At 44.1% G+C, this 16,623-nt stretch overlaps 1 protein-coding gene across 2 annotated transcripts in view; it reads right to left on the reverse strand.

Moving 5' to 3' along the window:
* Positions 1 to 2,706: 2,706 nt before the first annotated feature.
* EDARADD (EDAR associated death domain) overlaps positions 2,707 to 16,623 on the reverse strand; it is a 57,807-nt gene continuing 43,890 nt past the window's right edge. Inside the window, exons 5-6 of one of the 2 annotated variants that reach the window (XM_044916460.1) lie at positions 14,584 to 14,629; positions 2,707 to 3,190 (exon numbers count right to left, since the gene is read on the reverse strand). In XM_044916460.1, the coding sequence (XP_044772395.1) occupies positions 2,808 to 3,190; positions 14,584 to 14,629 (429 nt within the window). In that variant the 3' untranslated portion in view covers positions 2,707 to 2,807. The remainder of the gene's footprint in view (positions 3,191 to 14,583; positions 14,630 to 16,623) is intronic. The other variant, XR_006540228.1, reaches the window with a different exon arrangement.

Here is a 16,623-nt window from a genome sequence, read left to right on the forward strand (position 1 = left end):
TCTGTTTTGAGATCGGAAGTTTGAGTTTGGAAATCTGTCCCATAGAAGCAGTGCCTACAGGGACCCGTGTTCCCAAATCAGCTTATAAAAAACTTTTAATTCAGGAATTTGTGAAATCTAGAACTGACAGTTCCAAAGAACCTAATCCCCACGTATAACTGTGTTTCCGTGGGAAAATTTTTCACATATTTCCCAGATTTAACATCTGGGATATTAGGACCTTAAACATTTTTTAAAATTTGCAGCTGTGGCCCTACTGGATGGAAATTTAGAAGCACCCCCCACCCCCTCCCCCGCCCACTACTGTTCTAAGCCACTGAGGGCGGTCTGTGACCTGCCCTCAGTGGCTTGGAACGTGGCTTGGAACAGTGAGCTGGGAAGGGGGGGGAAACCAGGGAAGTTGGTGAGGCAGCAGGGGAGGGGAGGGAGGGCAGGGTAGTAGGGTGGTATTATTCTAATCCTCTCCTCCCTCAGGTGGCTCTTTCTTCCCATTGCACCTCTGTTCTGTGTGAGTTGGAGGCGGAGGAAGTCTCTGGAAGTAAGGGAGACCTCCCCGCCCGCCGCCGCCATGGGAATGATGGCTGGGCTTGGGGCTGGAGGTACCACCTGTTGTTTTGGGTCTCTGTCTGGAGGGTCGGGAGAGGCCAAGAGGCGGGAGGAAGGAGGAGCTGGCTGAAGAAAGGGAGCCAAAGGGCTTTTCCCTCCCGTCTCCCTCCCTCTGGGCTCTCCCCCTGCTTCTACCTGGTCAGAGCCCCTGCAGCCTGGTGCTGAGCTGGGGTGACGAGTCTGCCAGGATGGAGATGGGTAGGAGGGTACTGTGCAAAGATGGAGTTCCCCAGCAGCACGGAGAGGGGAGGGATTTTCTGTGGCACTGGCCAGGCAGCGGTCAGCAGGACATTGGTCAGGCTGGGATCCCCTCCTTGTATCCCAAGGGTGGCAGGACACAAGGTGACAGCATCCCCTGCTGGGGGTCCATACCATGCCGCACTGAATAATCACAACCCTTTTCCCTAGCGTTGTCAATAACAAATACCGAAAGCTCCTCTATATTTTTCCCCAGCACATTTTGGGCTAACATATGGGGGGGGGGGCGTGTCGCGTGTAGCTTAATGAGAACATGGAACATAAAAATCAAATTCCTAGAAGATTAGAGCCCCTTTAATGACTTCTGTACGGTGCCTGGAGCATGGCTGACGATAACTATTTAACAACCCCCTCATTGGACATCAACTGCAGAAGAACCTATTTTTAAAAATCTCCACATTTTATTACCGGCTGCTCCTTTAAATACATCGTGTGATAAACCTGACATTTATCTGATAAATCAGACAAGTGAGATGAGCTGGGTGTGATGAACCCTGGAGGAGAAGTGATGAGTAAATCTCCGTAGTAGATTTTGCTAGTTTGGAGTTTACATTTGATAGCGAAGCTGACTGTATATATTAGCAACCTAATAAAACCCGCTAAAACTGTTCATGGAAAACTATGTTAGTGGTTGAGAAAATAGTTTTCTTTTGAGTTAATCCTAATCTTTTTTGTACTCCAATCAATGCTCTTTGTCATTTTTGCTTATTTTAATCAGGGACGTAGACAGAATCCCACCAAACCGAAAGAAGTGCCTTAATTGTCTGAACCCACAGCCAAAACCAAATAGCGCTTTTATGAAATTGTCAAGCAAGCCAAGGCTTTACCTTGTATCTGTTACCCTGTAAAAAATCGAGAATATCAGATCTCTCCAGTAACAAACCCTCCCATCCTCCACACTTTACCTCCCCTTAAGCCATCAAATAAGAACACCAGATATTGTTTGGACCCAATTTTTCACTTGGTTTAAAATCCTTTGAAGTTTGGATTTTAATACCGATTCCCGGTTCGTGGCTAAACCACTATGTAGTGCTTGTTACAAGTGGCCTGTTTCCAGTTGGGATAGTAGGTGCTAGAAGAGTGGTTACGTTGCAACCATGGGCCAGGTGATTTTTATTTATTTCTTAACTGAGCTTGATCTCAGGGGCGAAACACTCAGCCTTATATAAAAGATGTAAAAGTAAACATTAAACTAATTTTTAAAAAGTCTTGGGTAACAAAGGGCATTTTGTGTACTCTCTTTGTCAAACACCATGCCCAAGGTCCTTATTCCCCCCGATTCCTGACTCTCTCTTCCCACCACCAATTTTGCATTTCTTCCAAAAATGCTTGAGCAAATGACATTTTTGATAGTGCACAGATTACCAAAGTATTTGCATAAAAGAGATGGCATATGGTGTGAAGGTACGGCCCCATAACACCAGTACCCTGCTACTTCACCTAAGCACTTTATGACCGAAAAAGGAACAAACAAGGTAACTTCTCTGTGCTGTTTTCTTGTCAGCTGTTGGAGTGCTGTCCATCATGAAGGATCCCATGGATGACGATCGACTGCGGCCATCAACAAGCTTAGTTCTTATTTCAATCTTCCACAGCATTGAAGGGAGAGGATAATTTTATTTTCATCATGGCATGAATCCAGTCCGATTGTAGACTTTGGCCCCGGTCCTTATAGGAGCCTACAAAGTATCTTTCCCGCTTCCAGGTTCAAATATTAAATTAAAACCAAGGTGCAAAGCTAAAACAAAAATCCGCCACCAAAACATAACCTACCCCTCCAAAAAAACCACCAGCTTTGGGGAAAACCAATGTCTACGGTTCCGTGTCCTTATCCTAAACTCTTAAAAAAAAAAAAAAAAAAGAACAGATCCTCAACCTGTGGTTGTTTCAAGGTCCTGTGGCTGTTTCAAGGTCCAAAGAGGCCAGTACAAAGAAGCGGAGGTCTAGAAGTTCCTGGGGTGGTCTCCACGGCCCCTCTTGGGCCACTCCTCATCCACCCACCTGTGCAGGACCTTCTCCACGTCGGCCCTGTGGTAGAACCTGCACAGCTCCATCAGCTGGCCCACTGGCCTCTGGCTGTTCCGCAGCAAGAACTCCAAGGTGGGGCTCTGAGGCCTCTGCTCCAAGAAACACAGTTCATCATAGGGCATGCCCCACTTGCTGGCAAAATTCCTCCAGTTTTTTACTGTCGGGTGACATGGATCCAGCTTTATCCTGATGACGTCAAGTAAGTCCTGATCATTGAGTAAGTCACTTATGGTCGGGGCCCGGAGCGAGCAGGCGGGACAAGTACAGTTCTCCTTGCAGGACTCGCCTTTGCTTATATCTGCAGGAACAAGCAATACAGCCCACAGGTCAGCAAGAAAGCGAACGCACGCGTCCATCTCTCCCGTCCTTGATTTTCCTGCTCAAATGCCAAGAGCACCGATGAGAGTGTAACACAGCGTATCCTACAGATACTCATAGATGCTTTCAGGTTACTCATTTCCATAGGCTCACACAACGAACGTGGTGTTCTTGACAGCCAAGGGATGGGTGGCTTTGCTGGAAGCACTCGTAAGATTTTATACAGCCAGTTTCCCTTTCTTTCGGAGACTCTCTGAGTCTCACATCGGGCATTTGTGAGACTGCTGGCTGGCATTTGGGCTCCGAGGAGCAGGGCTCTCTCTGGGGGCGGGTCCCCGGTGGGAGTCACACTGCACTGTCCCACAAGTAAACCAGCCCATACTTGCCTGAACCTCCACTCTTACCCCTTCCAAAATACAAGTCAGCCCTGACAGCTTTTTAATGCCAAACACAGCACGTTGGGGTATAAAGGATTGCACAGCTCTTTAAAAGGCCTTTAAACACACATACACTGAAAACTGGAATATCCACTCCATATGCATATTTGAAACGGAGTGATAATTGATAATGCCAGAAAACTTACTTTTGAGATTTATGGCCACCTTATCATCCTTTGCCTTTATCTGTGTTTTCTTCACCCACCTCACTTCTTCCGCCTTTGAAGTAGAGCCAACACCCCGAGGTGTGTACCGTGGGATGGAAGAACAGGAGGCTTTTGAGCTGAGCCTCACCAAGAAGGGCACAGCCCCAGCCCAGAGGAAGGGCAAACATTCTTCCATCAGTCACCTTTAGCCTCATTTCAATACAAGGAAGCATGTTGCGGGGTGGGGCGGGGGTGGGCGGGAATGAAGGAGTAGGGAAGAAGTGCTCGCAAGTCATTTATGATTAAGTTGTTAAGTGGTGTTTGCACAACATGGCAACCTGAGTGTCTTAACTTCTGCATCAGCACTGAGGCTCCTGACCCTTCTGACCAGGGATTTTAACTGCTAAAGGCTATGTGAGAGATCACTGACTTGGAAAATTCTGGGAGGTTGGTTACAATGACCTTTACTATACTGAGCCCTGGACTTCCCAATTTAGGAAAGGAAAGAATTTGGGAAAAAGGAGTGTCTTCGGTGATCTGAAGGTTGAGAACCAGCCATCTGGAGGCAAGCACAAATGACAAGGTGACAAGAACCATGAAAATCCTGCTCCTACTCTTTGACCTACTAACATAACTTCTGGGAATCCAGCCTAAGGAGATAATCTAGAATATGTATACACATGAATGATTTCAATTACAGTCTTATCTTTATTATCCATTTTTTTAAAATAAATGCCAAAGGAGAGGGACTAGTGAGATAAATTATTGTACTACTTGATGGAATTTTATTTAAGTAACTGTGAAGACTATGTAGCGACCCAGAAAACGCGTGTGCTGTAATTTCAAGTGAAAAATGCAAGATGTAAAGAATGTGTGTCCTTGACATTAGAACTGTGAAAACTCTATACTATGGAAGGAAATGCACAAAAATAGTAATAGCTATCGTCTTAATTCCGTAAGATTGTTTCTGTTTTCCAAACTTTCTCCAGTGGTGTTTTATTTCTGTGGTAACCAACACAATGTATTACATGAATAAGCAGGCTCCCACCTGACTTTGAAGGTTACCTGGACCTCCTGTGGCTTCTAATGCCCCCCTCACACCAGCTCCCCTTGGATACGGCTGCCTCTGGAACTGGGCCCAAGGCTCCTTTGCCCCTTTGGACACTATTGCATGGCAGGGTGCATCCTCCCTGAAGATTCCTTCCGACAGCCGAGCCCCAAACCCCCAGCCCCAGCCCACCGTGTCCCAGCTGCATCCCTCCCCCATCACTTGACGTGCTGAGATCCCAGCCTGTCTCGCTCGCTGCCAAATCCTTGAGAGGGACAAGGAAGTGCTCCAGCTCTGTTCTTAGCTTTCCCCTCCCACACTCCCTCCCTTTGGTCACCTCCTCCGCTCCCAACAACCTCCACCACACACTCCCACTAAAATGGAAGGCCCCTTCTTTTTGAATCTGTGGGACCCCCCACACAGCCCTTGACATACAGCAAATGCGTAAGCAATGTTTATTGAATGAGTGAGTGAATGCATGAGTGAACAAATGAGTGAGTAGCCCTGCTTGCTCTTCTGGGCTCCACAACTGAGTACTGGGAAGCCCCTCTTGATGTCCAGATGACATCTCCAACTCAGGGGACCTAAAACAGTACTTAAGTGTCTCCCCCTAAGCATCAAAAGCACCCTGACCCCCCTACTGACACAGCTCCCTAGGTGTCCTTGTAGACTTTTTCACTGTATTCAACCAGTGAACACGTCGTGGCCTCCACTGGAAGCTCTCCATGCTACAATTCCTGTCTTCCTTCCCAGAACTTCCTTAAATACAATCTGTGCTCCAGACCAGCTGGACTACTCCATTCCCCAAACTTCATCCATCCTGTAAAGCCTACCTCAGACTAATTAAAAGAAAGACTAATAAAGCGCAGGATAGAAAAATTGGAAATTATATACCATTACAGATTTTGTATAAACTATTGAACATTTAGGGTTTTCTCCAATTCTCATGACTAAGAGGAACAACTTGATGCAGACCCTTGCATATATATTTTTGGCCACATCTATACTCATTGCACCAGTAATGGGATTATTAGGCCCAAAAGTATGAGCATTCTAAGGCTATCAATGCATGTGCCCCAAAGTGCTTTCCAGAAATAAAAGTGGTACCAATTTACACTCCAACCAGGGAACAGTGATGCCGCTTATCTCACTTGACCTTTGTTAGCACCGAGTGAAAAATGTTTGTCGATTTCACAGGTGGGAAAATCAGGCTTCATATTCTTCTGCCTCCACATGTCTTTGCTGATGTTTTCTCTCTGATCAGTTTTCTCTCTTCTCTCCCTCTCCCTCTCGCAGGACTCCCTCTGCTGAACTTCATCCATCCTATAAAACCCACCTCAGATTCACCCCTTGCATGAAATCTCCCTGGCTGTGGCCCAGAATGCTGCCTCATTCAGAATCCCATCATTTTGTTTGCATTTCCTGACTCTCCCTTGCGGTGAGATATTCTGCATGGTTTTCTTGTTCCTCATTACACCTTAAATGCCCTGAGAACAGATCCAGATCATTCTGCAGTGTGCTCTACAACTTAGAGTTTAAAAATGTTGCATTACATTTCTATGTAATATAGCCGTTCTTGAGCCATATTAATAATGATGCATTAAGAAGTAAAGCTTTGGGGCGCCTGGGTGGCTCCATTAGTTAAGCATCTGCCTTCGGCTCAGGTCCTGATCTCAGGGTCCTGGGATAGAGCCCTGCACCGAGCCCCGCATCGCATCGGGCTCCCTGCTCAGCGGGGAGTCTGCTCCCTCTCTCTCTGCCCCTCCCCTCTGCTCATGCTCTTTTTCTCTCTCTCAAATAAATAAAATCTTAAAAAAAAAAAAAAGTAAAGCTTTAGCAGCACAATGGGACAGAAGTCTATTTATTTAAAAAATGAACTTTGTAATGGTAAAGGTGATTTTTTACTAAAAGAAAGGTATAAGGGAAATCCTGCAATTTTCTTTGCTTTTATTTAAAGGTAGGGTCAAATGAACAATATTCCATCAAATGGCCAAGAAAGCAGGCTACCAAAGAGTATGTATAATTCTGATTTTGTAAAAACAAACAATATAGTAGGGGCGCCTGGGTGGCTCAGTCGCTTAAGCGTCTGCCTTCAGCTCAGGTCATGATCTTGGGGTTCCGGGATTGAGCCCCACATCAAGGCAGGCTCCCTGCTCACTCTCTCAAAAATGAATAAAATCTTTTTTAAAAAGACCAAAAGACAATATAGTAATTCATATCCATGTAAAGCATATATTATATGGTCACAGACACAGAAAAAGTCTGGAAGCATTTATAACAAAAATGTTACCAATGGATATTTCCTAATTTTTTTAATAATGATTGTGTTTCTTCGGATACCTCAAAAATATTGTTAGATGTCACAGAAAAAGAAAGGAGGATTTAAATCTCGAAGACCAGAATTAAGTGTATTGGTGCCCAAGAGTGATCTCTGGTACCACCTTTGTAAGATTCATTGTTGGCAAGGTTTTCTCCTTTGGTGTCAAGAAGAAAACTAAAAATAATATAATAATAAATAATATAAAGAAGAAGAAAGACATCAGTAAGGTTTCTGTGAAGCTCCTTTAAGCCCACTAGTATAAGAGAAGCTTTTCTTTGAACAATTACATTGACGATTTATTAATTTGTTTGAAAATAGATGATGTGCCAAAAATCTATCGATGTTTTCCTTTAGTATTTTCCGTGACACAAACCACAAACTGTTTATTGAACTGCAAGCTCCACGAACTGCCAACACTAGTGAATTTAAAGCTGCCTTTTAGAATCGTAAACTATAATTAGCTCTCTGGCGGACTTAAGAGGAGAAACATGTTTTGTTTTGTTTTGTATCAAATATATTTTGTCCTGCCCTGCTTTAAACACCTATCATGTAATAGTGCACATAAAAGGCTAGGCTAGGTGATGCCTTGGGGAAGAAACAATTGTGGGGAGAGAGAGAGGACCAAAGAAGCTTTCATCAGAAATGGGGAAAAATGGGATTATTATCTGATGCCTCTCAAAAAACAAGCAAAGGACTGCTGTACAGTTGAAGCTCAGAAATTGTTTGCCAGATGAATGAATAAGAACTATGCTTTCTCCCAGCAGACAAGGGAAGCTTGTTATTTTTACGTAATCTCTACACCCAGTGTGGGGCTTGAACTCATGACCCTGGGATCAAGAGTCATGTTCTACCCACTGAGCCAGCGAGGCGCCCCCTTAGAGACTTCTTATTATTGTCTGATGAATCTTAGGACCTGAAGAGAGAAAGTTAAAAGAAAGGGAAGGTTGCTGGTGTCTCCTGGCGATAAACAGATATTGGTGGAAAACAATACAGCATTGGTCTTAAAATACAACAGAATGCTAATGATGTAATGTATGGTGATTAACATAACAATAAAAATTAAAATAAATAAATCTTAAAAAAAATACAACAGAATGGACTGATTCTAGATTTGGGGGAGGAGAGGAGAGGGCTATTTCAGAAAGGAAGTTACTTATGTATAAAAAGTCACTCAGATTCGCTAATGAGGGTCCTTACTTGCCATATTTTGATGCCTGACTTGTATATCTTCTGCTGATGAGAAGCCAGAATGGAACATACCATTAATGTACGACTTCTTATTCTAGAGGCCAAAGCCCTGGAAGACTCGCTCTCTCTGAGTCTAGCCTGAGTACCAGCTTACACTCGGGGAGAATCTGTCACAGGAGGAAGCGCCAGATTTCTCAGTGTCTCTTCATCACACCAACTGTCATTTATGGAAGGGCTACTGTACAACCAGCCCGGCACGGAGCCCTTGATCCTGCATCATTCCGACCTGTGTCATGTGGGGCTCATCAAATCTCAGCACTCTAACCTCTTAGAGCTTGACTTCTCCAGGCATTTAACATCCACAGACTTCAGATTCCTCATCCATAAAATGAAAATGATAATTTCTCTATCTCATGAATTAAATGTGATAAAGGATGTGAACGCATTTTTGTCAGGTCTTATGTAGAGATGATAGGTCTTTCTTTTTTTTTTTTAAGGACACAGGGAAGAAAAGAGTCCCTATGTAGTCTGGCCTCTGCGGATACCTCTCAGCTCACTTCCTTCTCTATCGCTCTTCCCTGCCCACACTTGTCCCTAGATCGCTAAGCTCAGGTCTGCCTCAGGACCTTTACACCAGCTAGCTCTTCTCCCTGGAGTCTTCCGTCCTCAGATCTTCACATGGCTGGCTCCTTTGCATTGTTCAGGTCTCCGTGAACCTTCTTAGCTAAAGCAGCATCCTCCCCTGCCAGGCAAAATCCCATTACCCTCGTTTATTTTCCTCAAGGCACACTCTACCACCATATGTAATGACTTATTTCTGTTTATTGTCTGTCACTCCCAACTAGTATATAAACTCCAAGAGGAAAGAGACTTTCGTATCTAATGTCACCACTTCATCCCAGACACACAGTAAGCACTCAGTAATATTTGTTGAGTCAATCAAATGAATGAAGAATGTGTCATGGAGAAATAGTCCAATTATAGTCTAATTAGAAACCCCTGGGCAGCCTAAGAAGAGCTATCTAGAAAATTCCAGCTCAACTGAAACTTTTTTTTGTGTGTGTGCTAACTGAGCATATATAAGGCAGAAGAAAGATGCCTGGTCGCTATGGAGAAGTAACCTGTGTACCACAGAGATGAAGAACAGCTTTAGAGGCATGCCAACTGACTGTCAGTATCAGCTAGCATGATGCAGGTGTGCGACTTGGACAGGTAACCGAGCTCACCAAGGCCATATCCTCACTCCCTGAACAGGGACAGTGAGACCTCTTTCACAAGGTTGTTGCAAGGATTGAATGAGATCATCCATTGTTGCCTGCCCACCATGCCGTGGGTTGAGGCTTTAAACGATTAATAGCTGTGGGTAAGGAAGCACAACCAACAGCCCTTTTTAAAGCAGTAGTTCTCAACCTTGGCCACAAAGATGGAACTCCTCCTCCCCCAGAACCCTGCCCACAACCCCAACCTTCTGGCCCCACCCACTGAAATCCTTGTTTAATTGGTCCTGGGGTGCAGGAGGGACATGGGAATTTTCAAAGGCTCCCCTGGGAATTCTAAAATGCAGCCAGGGTTGAAAACCATTGCCTTAAAGACATCCGCAGAGTAAGTGCTTAGTCAGAAGGGCCTACCATAATTACATTTTGGAATCAGAGCTACTTTTGAGATGGTGTGTCTGTTCAGTGATTAAGTCTTTGAACAGATAACATGTCCCCACACTCAACAGTAGATGAGTGGGTTTTCCTATGGGGTGTTTTCTGTCCTCTCCCCCTACTCTTCATCCTCTCTCTCACACACATGTTTACATAGACTTTAAAAAAGCATTTCAGGATTCTAGAATGTTCGCCCTCAAGGTGTGGCTCTGTCATTTAAAACAACGGTAAGAAACAGCTCACATCCAACAGCGCAATGTCTAACTCCGGTTTGGGGCTGGCGGGTTTTAAAATACTGGTCAATTAACAGTTAATTGTAAACTGGAACAAGATTCAGGATTCACAAAGGTCATGATTACTTGAGCCTAGAAATTGGCTCCAGTCAGATGTTGGCAGTAGATCACAGATTGACTTAATGTGTCTCCCTGCAGGGTAGGTGCCGTTTTATCTTGTACACTCTGGCTTTTCGAGAACTATTACCACACGGGTGTTTCCCTCCAGTGTGCTCAGGACCACTGTGAGCTCTTAGATCATTTATAATAATGTTCCCCAGGATAACTAGGTCTTGAGTTAATTCAAACAATTAAATAGTAAACATTTTTTTATTGGCAACTTAGCAAATAGCAAAATATTGTGGTCTTGAAATAAAATAACTCTATCCCAGGTGTCTATAAATTATCAGATTTGGAGCCTGCAAAATACCAACAAAGTGTGAGAGCAGAGTCAAATACTTCTGCAGTTATGTATGTTAAGGGTATAAACTCATGCTTTTTTCTATGTGTGTGTGGTTTCCAATGTGGTTGGAAATATATTTAAAATGTCAGCTTATGGCTTTGATAAATCACTGGGGTGCACACACACACACCCCCCCCCACATTATTCATCAGAGGTAGTTTATATGCTTTGAGCTGGAAAATGATTGAAGAACTATTTTTATCTCCCAAGAAACTAACCCAAGGGCTTTTGGTGGGCATTTGATTTCTTAACCAAAGGGAAAAACAATGCAATTTCATTCTCTCTCTCTCTAAAACACCCTTTTAAGGAGACATCAAGTTGGCAGCAGCTGTGACCTGACAAATTGGAAGGATCTGGGCTATAAGATCACGCTGCATCTCGATTTTGTCATCAAAGCTGGAGTGTAGAGGGCACTTCAAGAAAAAAAAACCCAACTTAGGTCAGGAAGGACCCAGGTAAAAATTCAGCGTAGAATTCCATGTGAATTCGGATTCTGAAATTACGTGACACGAACATACGAACAAAGTGTCATGTAATGGATCTAATTTGAAACAAAAGTAACAATCCTATTTTACCTGAATTTCTGTGGGGAAATTAGGTTTAGGTTGGGCAAGTACTGAATTATGCAAGGTTGTCAGAAAAATCATCCTTGAAAAACTGGCCCAGTGTGGAGAGCAGGTGCATTATTCTATTAACCGGGGGCACTGCAGAGTCTTCTTTCTTGTGCTCTGCCTCCTGCGGGCGTTTGCTTCTTTACTCATTGGTTCCGCGAAGGAGACTCTGCTTTTCCAGGGGTAGCTGATTCTGATTTGTATTCTTTTTCTTTCCTTGCTTACAAACTGTCGGCTGTCATTTCCCATGTCTGTCTAATCCCTCCCTCTGGGGCAGTGCCTTCCATTGTCCCCACATTGCTTATTTTAACCAGCTATAAGCTGGATCACAGATAACTAAGGTTTTCAAAGACAAGAATTAAATAAAATCCAGGCTCTGAGTTCAGGGCCTGAGGGCCTGATCCAGGGAAAGTATCGAGCTTTTTGTGAAAAGTATTACTGTGTTTCAGAGACTGACTTTGGGGGCAGGGGTGTGAGGGTGGGCTTTGGCTTTGTTCCAGATTAAGACTGTATCTGAGATAGTTGACCCTCACCCCCCTGTATGACACTCAAGCATTCGATGTGTGTATTCCCCGGGCAATGCATCTGACCAGAGGCAGCCTGGTTTGGTGGTTGGGCTTGAGCTCCTGGCCAGGCCCCAGGCTTGAGTCCCACTTGGGACTCCCGTGACCCAGCACCAGCCACGTGACCCTGCATCGCTTCTGTAACCTCCATCTTGTGAGGAAAATAAGTTCAGAGCTGTCATGTGCACTTTTTCTAAGCGGCTCTTTAAAGTGCTTACAACAGGGCCTGGTATATAGTAAGTGCTAAATTAGTGTTTGTAACTAAAACGATAAAGCTTACTTAAGTTGATACTCTCACTCAAAGACCGAAATATACAGATCAGCTTTTGCCAGTTTACTCAAGAGCAAAGCCATTAAGTCAGTGTCTCTCATCTCCTTGTTTATGAAAAACAAAAACAAAAACAAAAATCCAACCAAACACCTGAACACTCACTCTTGTGTGCAGGGTAGCATACTGGGTGCGAAAGGCATTGACTTCAACAGCACCATCTGTACTCAAGCATTTTACCTATCACTGTGAAAAGTTTATTCTCTTCAAAAGTCTTCCATTTCATTTTGACACAGGTATAATTTTTTAAGAGACAACTGAAATTTGATTAAAGGTAATCTATTAGTCAACAACAACCTTAAATCATAAAGGTTTATAGATATCCCTAAACAACTTACTTTATCCATTTTCATTTTAGATCACATTCCACATTAGTGTGTAGGGTGTTAGTCTTTTAAAAGTTTAAATACAGGTGTTGTGTTTTTTTTTAATTAGAAAAGAAAGGGGCACCTGGGTGGCTCAGTCAGTTAAGCCACTGTCTTCGGCTCAGGTCATGATCCCAGGATCCTGGGATCGAGCCCCACATGGGGCTCCCTGCTCGGCGGGAAACCTGCTTCTCCCTCTCTCTCTGCTGCTACCCCTGCTTGTTCTTTCTCTTTCGCTGTATCTCTGTCAAATAAATAAAATCTTAAAAAAAAAAAAGAAAAGAAATATGTGCTTACCGCAGAAAATCTGAAAATTCAGATGAGCATAGGGGAAAAAAATTCATGCTCTTACCACTGAGGTCGATCAGTTAGCCTTTTATGGATTTCCTTGGTTATTTTATCACATATTATATATATTTGCCTACATCTGATCATTTGTTATATACAAATTTGTATATACAGGTTACAGTTTGGGGGGAGAGATTTTTTTTCTGATATCCACTCATGTTAGAAATTTAAAAAATATAGGAGAGTGGAAAGAAAACAAAAATTGACTGCTTGTGAGCAAAGATGCTTTCTCCTCCTCACATCACCCAGCTAGTGCTTCTGAGTTTGTCGGCTGCAGCATTTGTGGAAGAGAGAGAATTACTGGCCAGCAGTCCTAGCCTCTGGTGGGGGGGTGTGGTCCAGGGAAGGCAAGTTCCAACAGGGTGTCCAGATGGGACCCTGACCTTAGGCCTGTACCGTGAAACCTGCTGGGAAGGCTCCAGTACAAATTCAGCTGGCTCAGTTTCCCCTTTGACTTCTCTCATCACAGCAGGGTAGTGGCTGGACTGGAACCAGGATCACAACTTCTGTCTCCCAGAGCTATACTTTTGCTCTGAGACTCACACAGTAGGTCCTTAATAAATAAAAATCTACTGAATGAAAAAAAAAATCACCTAGAGTCTCACCACCCAGAGATAACTGCTGCTAACATCTATCTTTCTTTCTTTCTTTCTTTTTCTTTCTTTTCTTTCTCTTCTTTTCTTTTAAGTACAGCCCAATGCAGGGCTTGAACTCATGACCCTGAGATTGAGACCTGAGCTGAGACCAAGAGTGGGATGTTAACCGACTGAGCCACCCAGGCGCTGCTCATATTGTGTTTCTAAGGGGGGGAAAAAGTTGACTGTACACCACATGTTCTGATTTTCAGCATGGTTACGTGGGCACAGTCTAGGTAGGATTGGTGACACATTATCCTGAGGATTTTAGGGTCCACCACCCTCCCCCCAAGAAAGAAAGAAACAAAACCCTGATGACTCAGGTCTTTCAATATGTGTTTTAAGAGGTATAGAAAACATTAGGGAGGTTTTAATGTTTTTTAGTTATTCTTTTGGTAGCTTCTTTTAATGCTCACTCCAGATTTTCTCCATGATGAATTAATAAGAAATCTGAAGACTGCCAAAGTTTCCAACTTACAGTAACAAGTGGGGAAGGAGGCAGATCTTACTGTTTCTCTGATTAAACACACCAGCGGCAGAGTGGGGACGAGCACAGGGCCGGTGCGGGAGGGGCTCCTTGGCTAATGGAGTGCCTCAGGCACAGAGAAGGGATGGAGGCAGTGACTGGCTGAGCTGGCCCTTCCCATGGGGGCCTGCTTGGCCCCAGCCCCATTGCCTTCTTCCACCTGGCAGTTTTCCATCAATGCCAAGACCCCCAGCTCTGTTGTGACTGTTACCCCCTCCTAAACTTTTCCTATTGAGAACCCGGCTGTGCCCTTCACAAGCCAAATAGGGTCAGCTCGGAGAAAACACTCTTTGAAGGCTTTTGTGAAATCTGGTTACCATTTCCTTCCACTTCCCCTGGGTCTGTGGTTGGAAAGTTTCTCTAGCCTATAATACAGATTTTTAAAATTTATGATAAACATATTTGCAAATTATCTTTAATTCCATCATGCCAGTTATCAGAAAAGCCCAGACCTCTGCAGAATCAATCCTTTACCTGAAAGGGGATCTCCAGTACTGTCTGGAAAGCCATTTTCTTCTCCCTGTCAACCAGAAAGCAACCTTCATTAGAAGTATACCCATATATGAACGGAGATAGTATCAATTTTCCAATGTAGTTAAATTTCCACCAGAGCCTGGCAGGGTGGGTGGTGATGGATCTCAAGAACAGTATTGTAATGGGTATGAAACTATGCATTTCTTCTAGAATAGGAGCTCCTGGAGGGCAGGAGCTTTGGTCTGTTTGCTCGCTGTGCTGGGTCCTCCGTTCCCAGGACAGTGCCTGGCACACAGCAGACCCCAGTGGATGAAACAATGTGCTACCATTTTACTTTTATTTCACACGAGGGATGATTTTTATTTTATTCCCTATCTACTCTTTGTTTGGGCTTGCTGTCAGTCTAGGTTGTAATTTGTTTCAGTATCTATAGTATTTTTTAAAAATATATTTCAAAACGGCCAAGAGACACGGTCCAAAGGAAGTGTCCAAATCTCTTGAGAGATGATCGCGTTTCTGCCCTTCTGCTGGGGGTTCTGTTTTTACAAACAAGGCCGTGCTACAGGATAGGCTCCATGGAGGGATATAGTTTCCCTCGCTGGAGGGGGGTGGGGGGGTGGGGCGTGTGTGTGTGTGTGTGTGTGTGTGTGTGTGTTTTCAATGAAGTCAGCAGAGGAGACCATCCTCAGGACACGTTTGTTTATGTTAACGACATCTTCAGGCAATGAAAGCCTCTCCCTGCAGCTAGTATGACCCCCTCCATCAGGTTCCAGAAGCAGCACCAGCGTGGGGTCAGGAGCCCTGGGTTTTCATCCAGCTACACTAATAACCTGAAACACCTCACTTACTGGCTCGGGTCTCTGCATCCTCATTTGTAGATTAAGGTGGCCGACAGACTGGCTCATCCCTAAGGTGCTCTGTGTTCTCAGTTTCGCCCTGAAAGACGTGCTAATGCCCTGGGGTCATGCCTTTTAAATAGTCTTTTTCTCTTCATCGTCTAAGAAGCCCTCCCCCTCACTCTGAGCTCATAAATCCCCATGTCTCAGCCATGTAGATACATTTGGCTAATTATGAGCCTCATTTTTTTTCCCACATAAGAAGCATTCCAATGTTTAACCAGCCAGATCCCCGTCCCCCTCACCCCCCAACGAATCTAAATATTTCTTGTTTCTGTTTGAGTCTTGCCTCTCATCACTGTCCTAACTGGAATGAAAAGCAACCTGCTTGCTCTATGCATACAGGGGGTCAGGGTTATAGGAAATTTTTGAAAGAACAAAAATCTCTCTTTTTTTTTTTTTTTTTTTACTTTTACAAGCCTAACCCCAGAAGCTCCACAATGGTAGGGCCACTGTTCGATGGGTCATGTAGGGACCTGCCTTCCCACATCTGTACAAGTGTGGCAGGACTGGGCAGGCATGCTTTTTTTTATCAGCAAAGTCACGGTTCTGCTCACCGAATTGGAAACATGCATGGAGCAAACAGAAACAGGACCTTCAGCTGGTGTTGAGAGCCACAAATGTGAAAGTGGAGGTCCCCGCTAAGCCATGAGCTTTCCTTTAAGGAGAGACTACGTTACATGGCAAATGTGACCTGATGTCTCATAACCTGGAGAACATTTTTACCAAAGACAATGTCTGGCCAGAATCATCCCTGTGACAGAGACGAGGGACATGACGTGACTCAGAATGACTTGTGAAGTTTGATGGAGACAGAATAATAGCATAATATCTATGATCTCTGTTCTTGCTCTGATTATTATGTTATGATACTTCTTAGGTTAGTTTTCTAAGAGTGAAATCAGAAGAGACTTATTTTTGCATTTTTTAAAATGGCCTTATGGAAACCACATTCACGCCTTTACTCCACACCTCCGGATGGAGCACCCAGGATGTCCCAGTTCCCCGTGTTGAACCTATATACAGAGATAAAGAAATCTGAACCCCTGACCTCAAGGCCTGCCTTCAGATAGGCTGGGGAAGTAGAGACGCACACAACTAACTAAAATACAAGGCAGACAGTGATGGGTTCCAATAGGGAGGT

The sequence above is a fragment of the Neomonachus schauinslandi genome, chromosome 6 (assembly GCF_002201575.2).
Source record: "Neomonachus schauinslandi chromosome 6, ASM220157v2, whole genome shotgun sequence".
Lineage (NCBI taxonomy): Eukaryota > Metazoa > Chordata > Mammalia > Carnivora > Phocidae > Neomonachus > Neomonachus schauinslandi.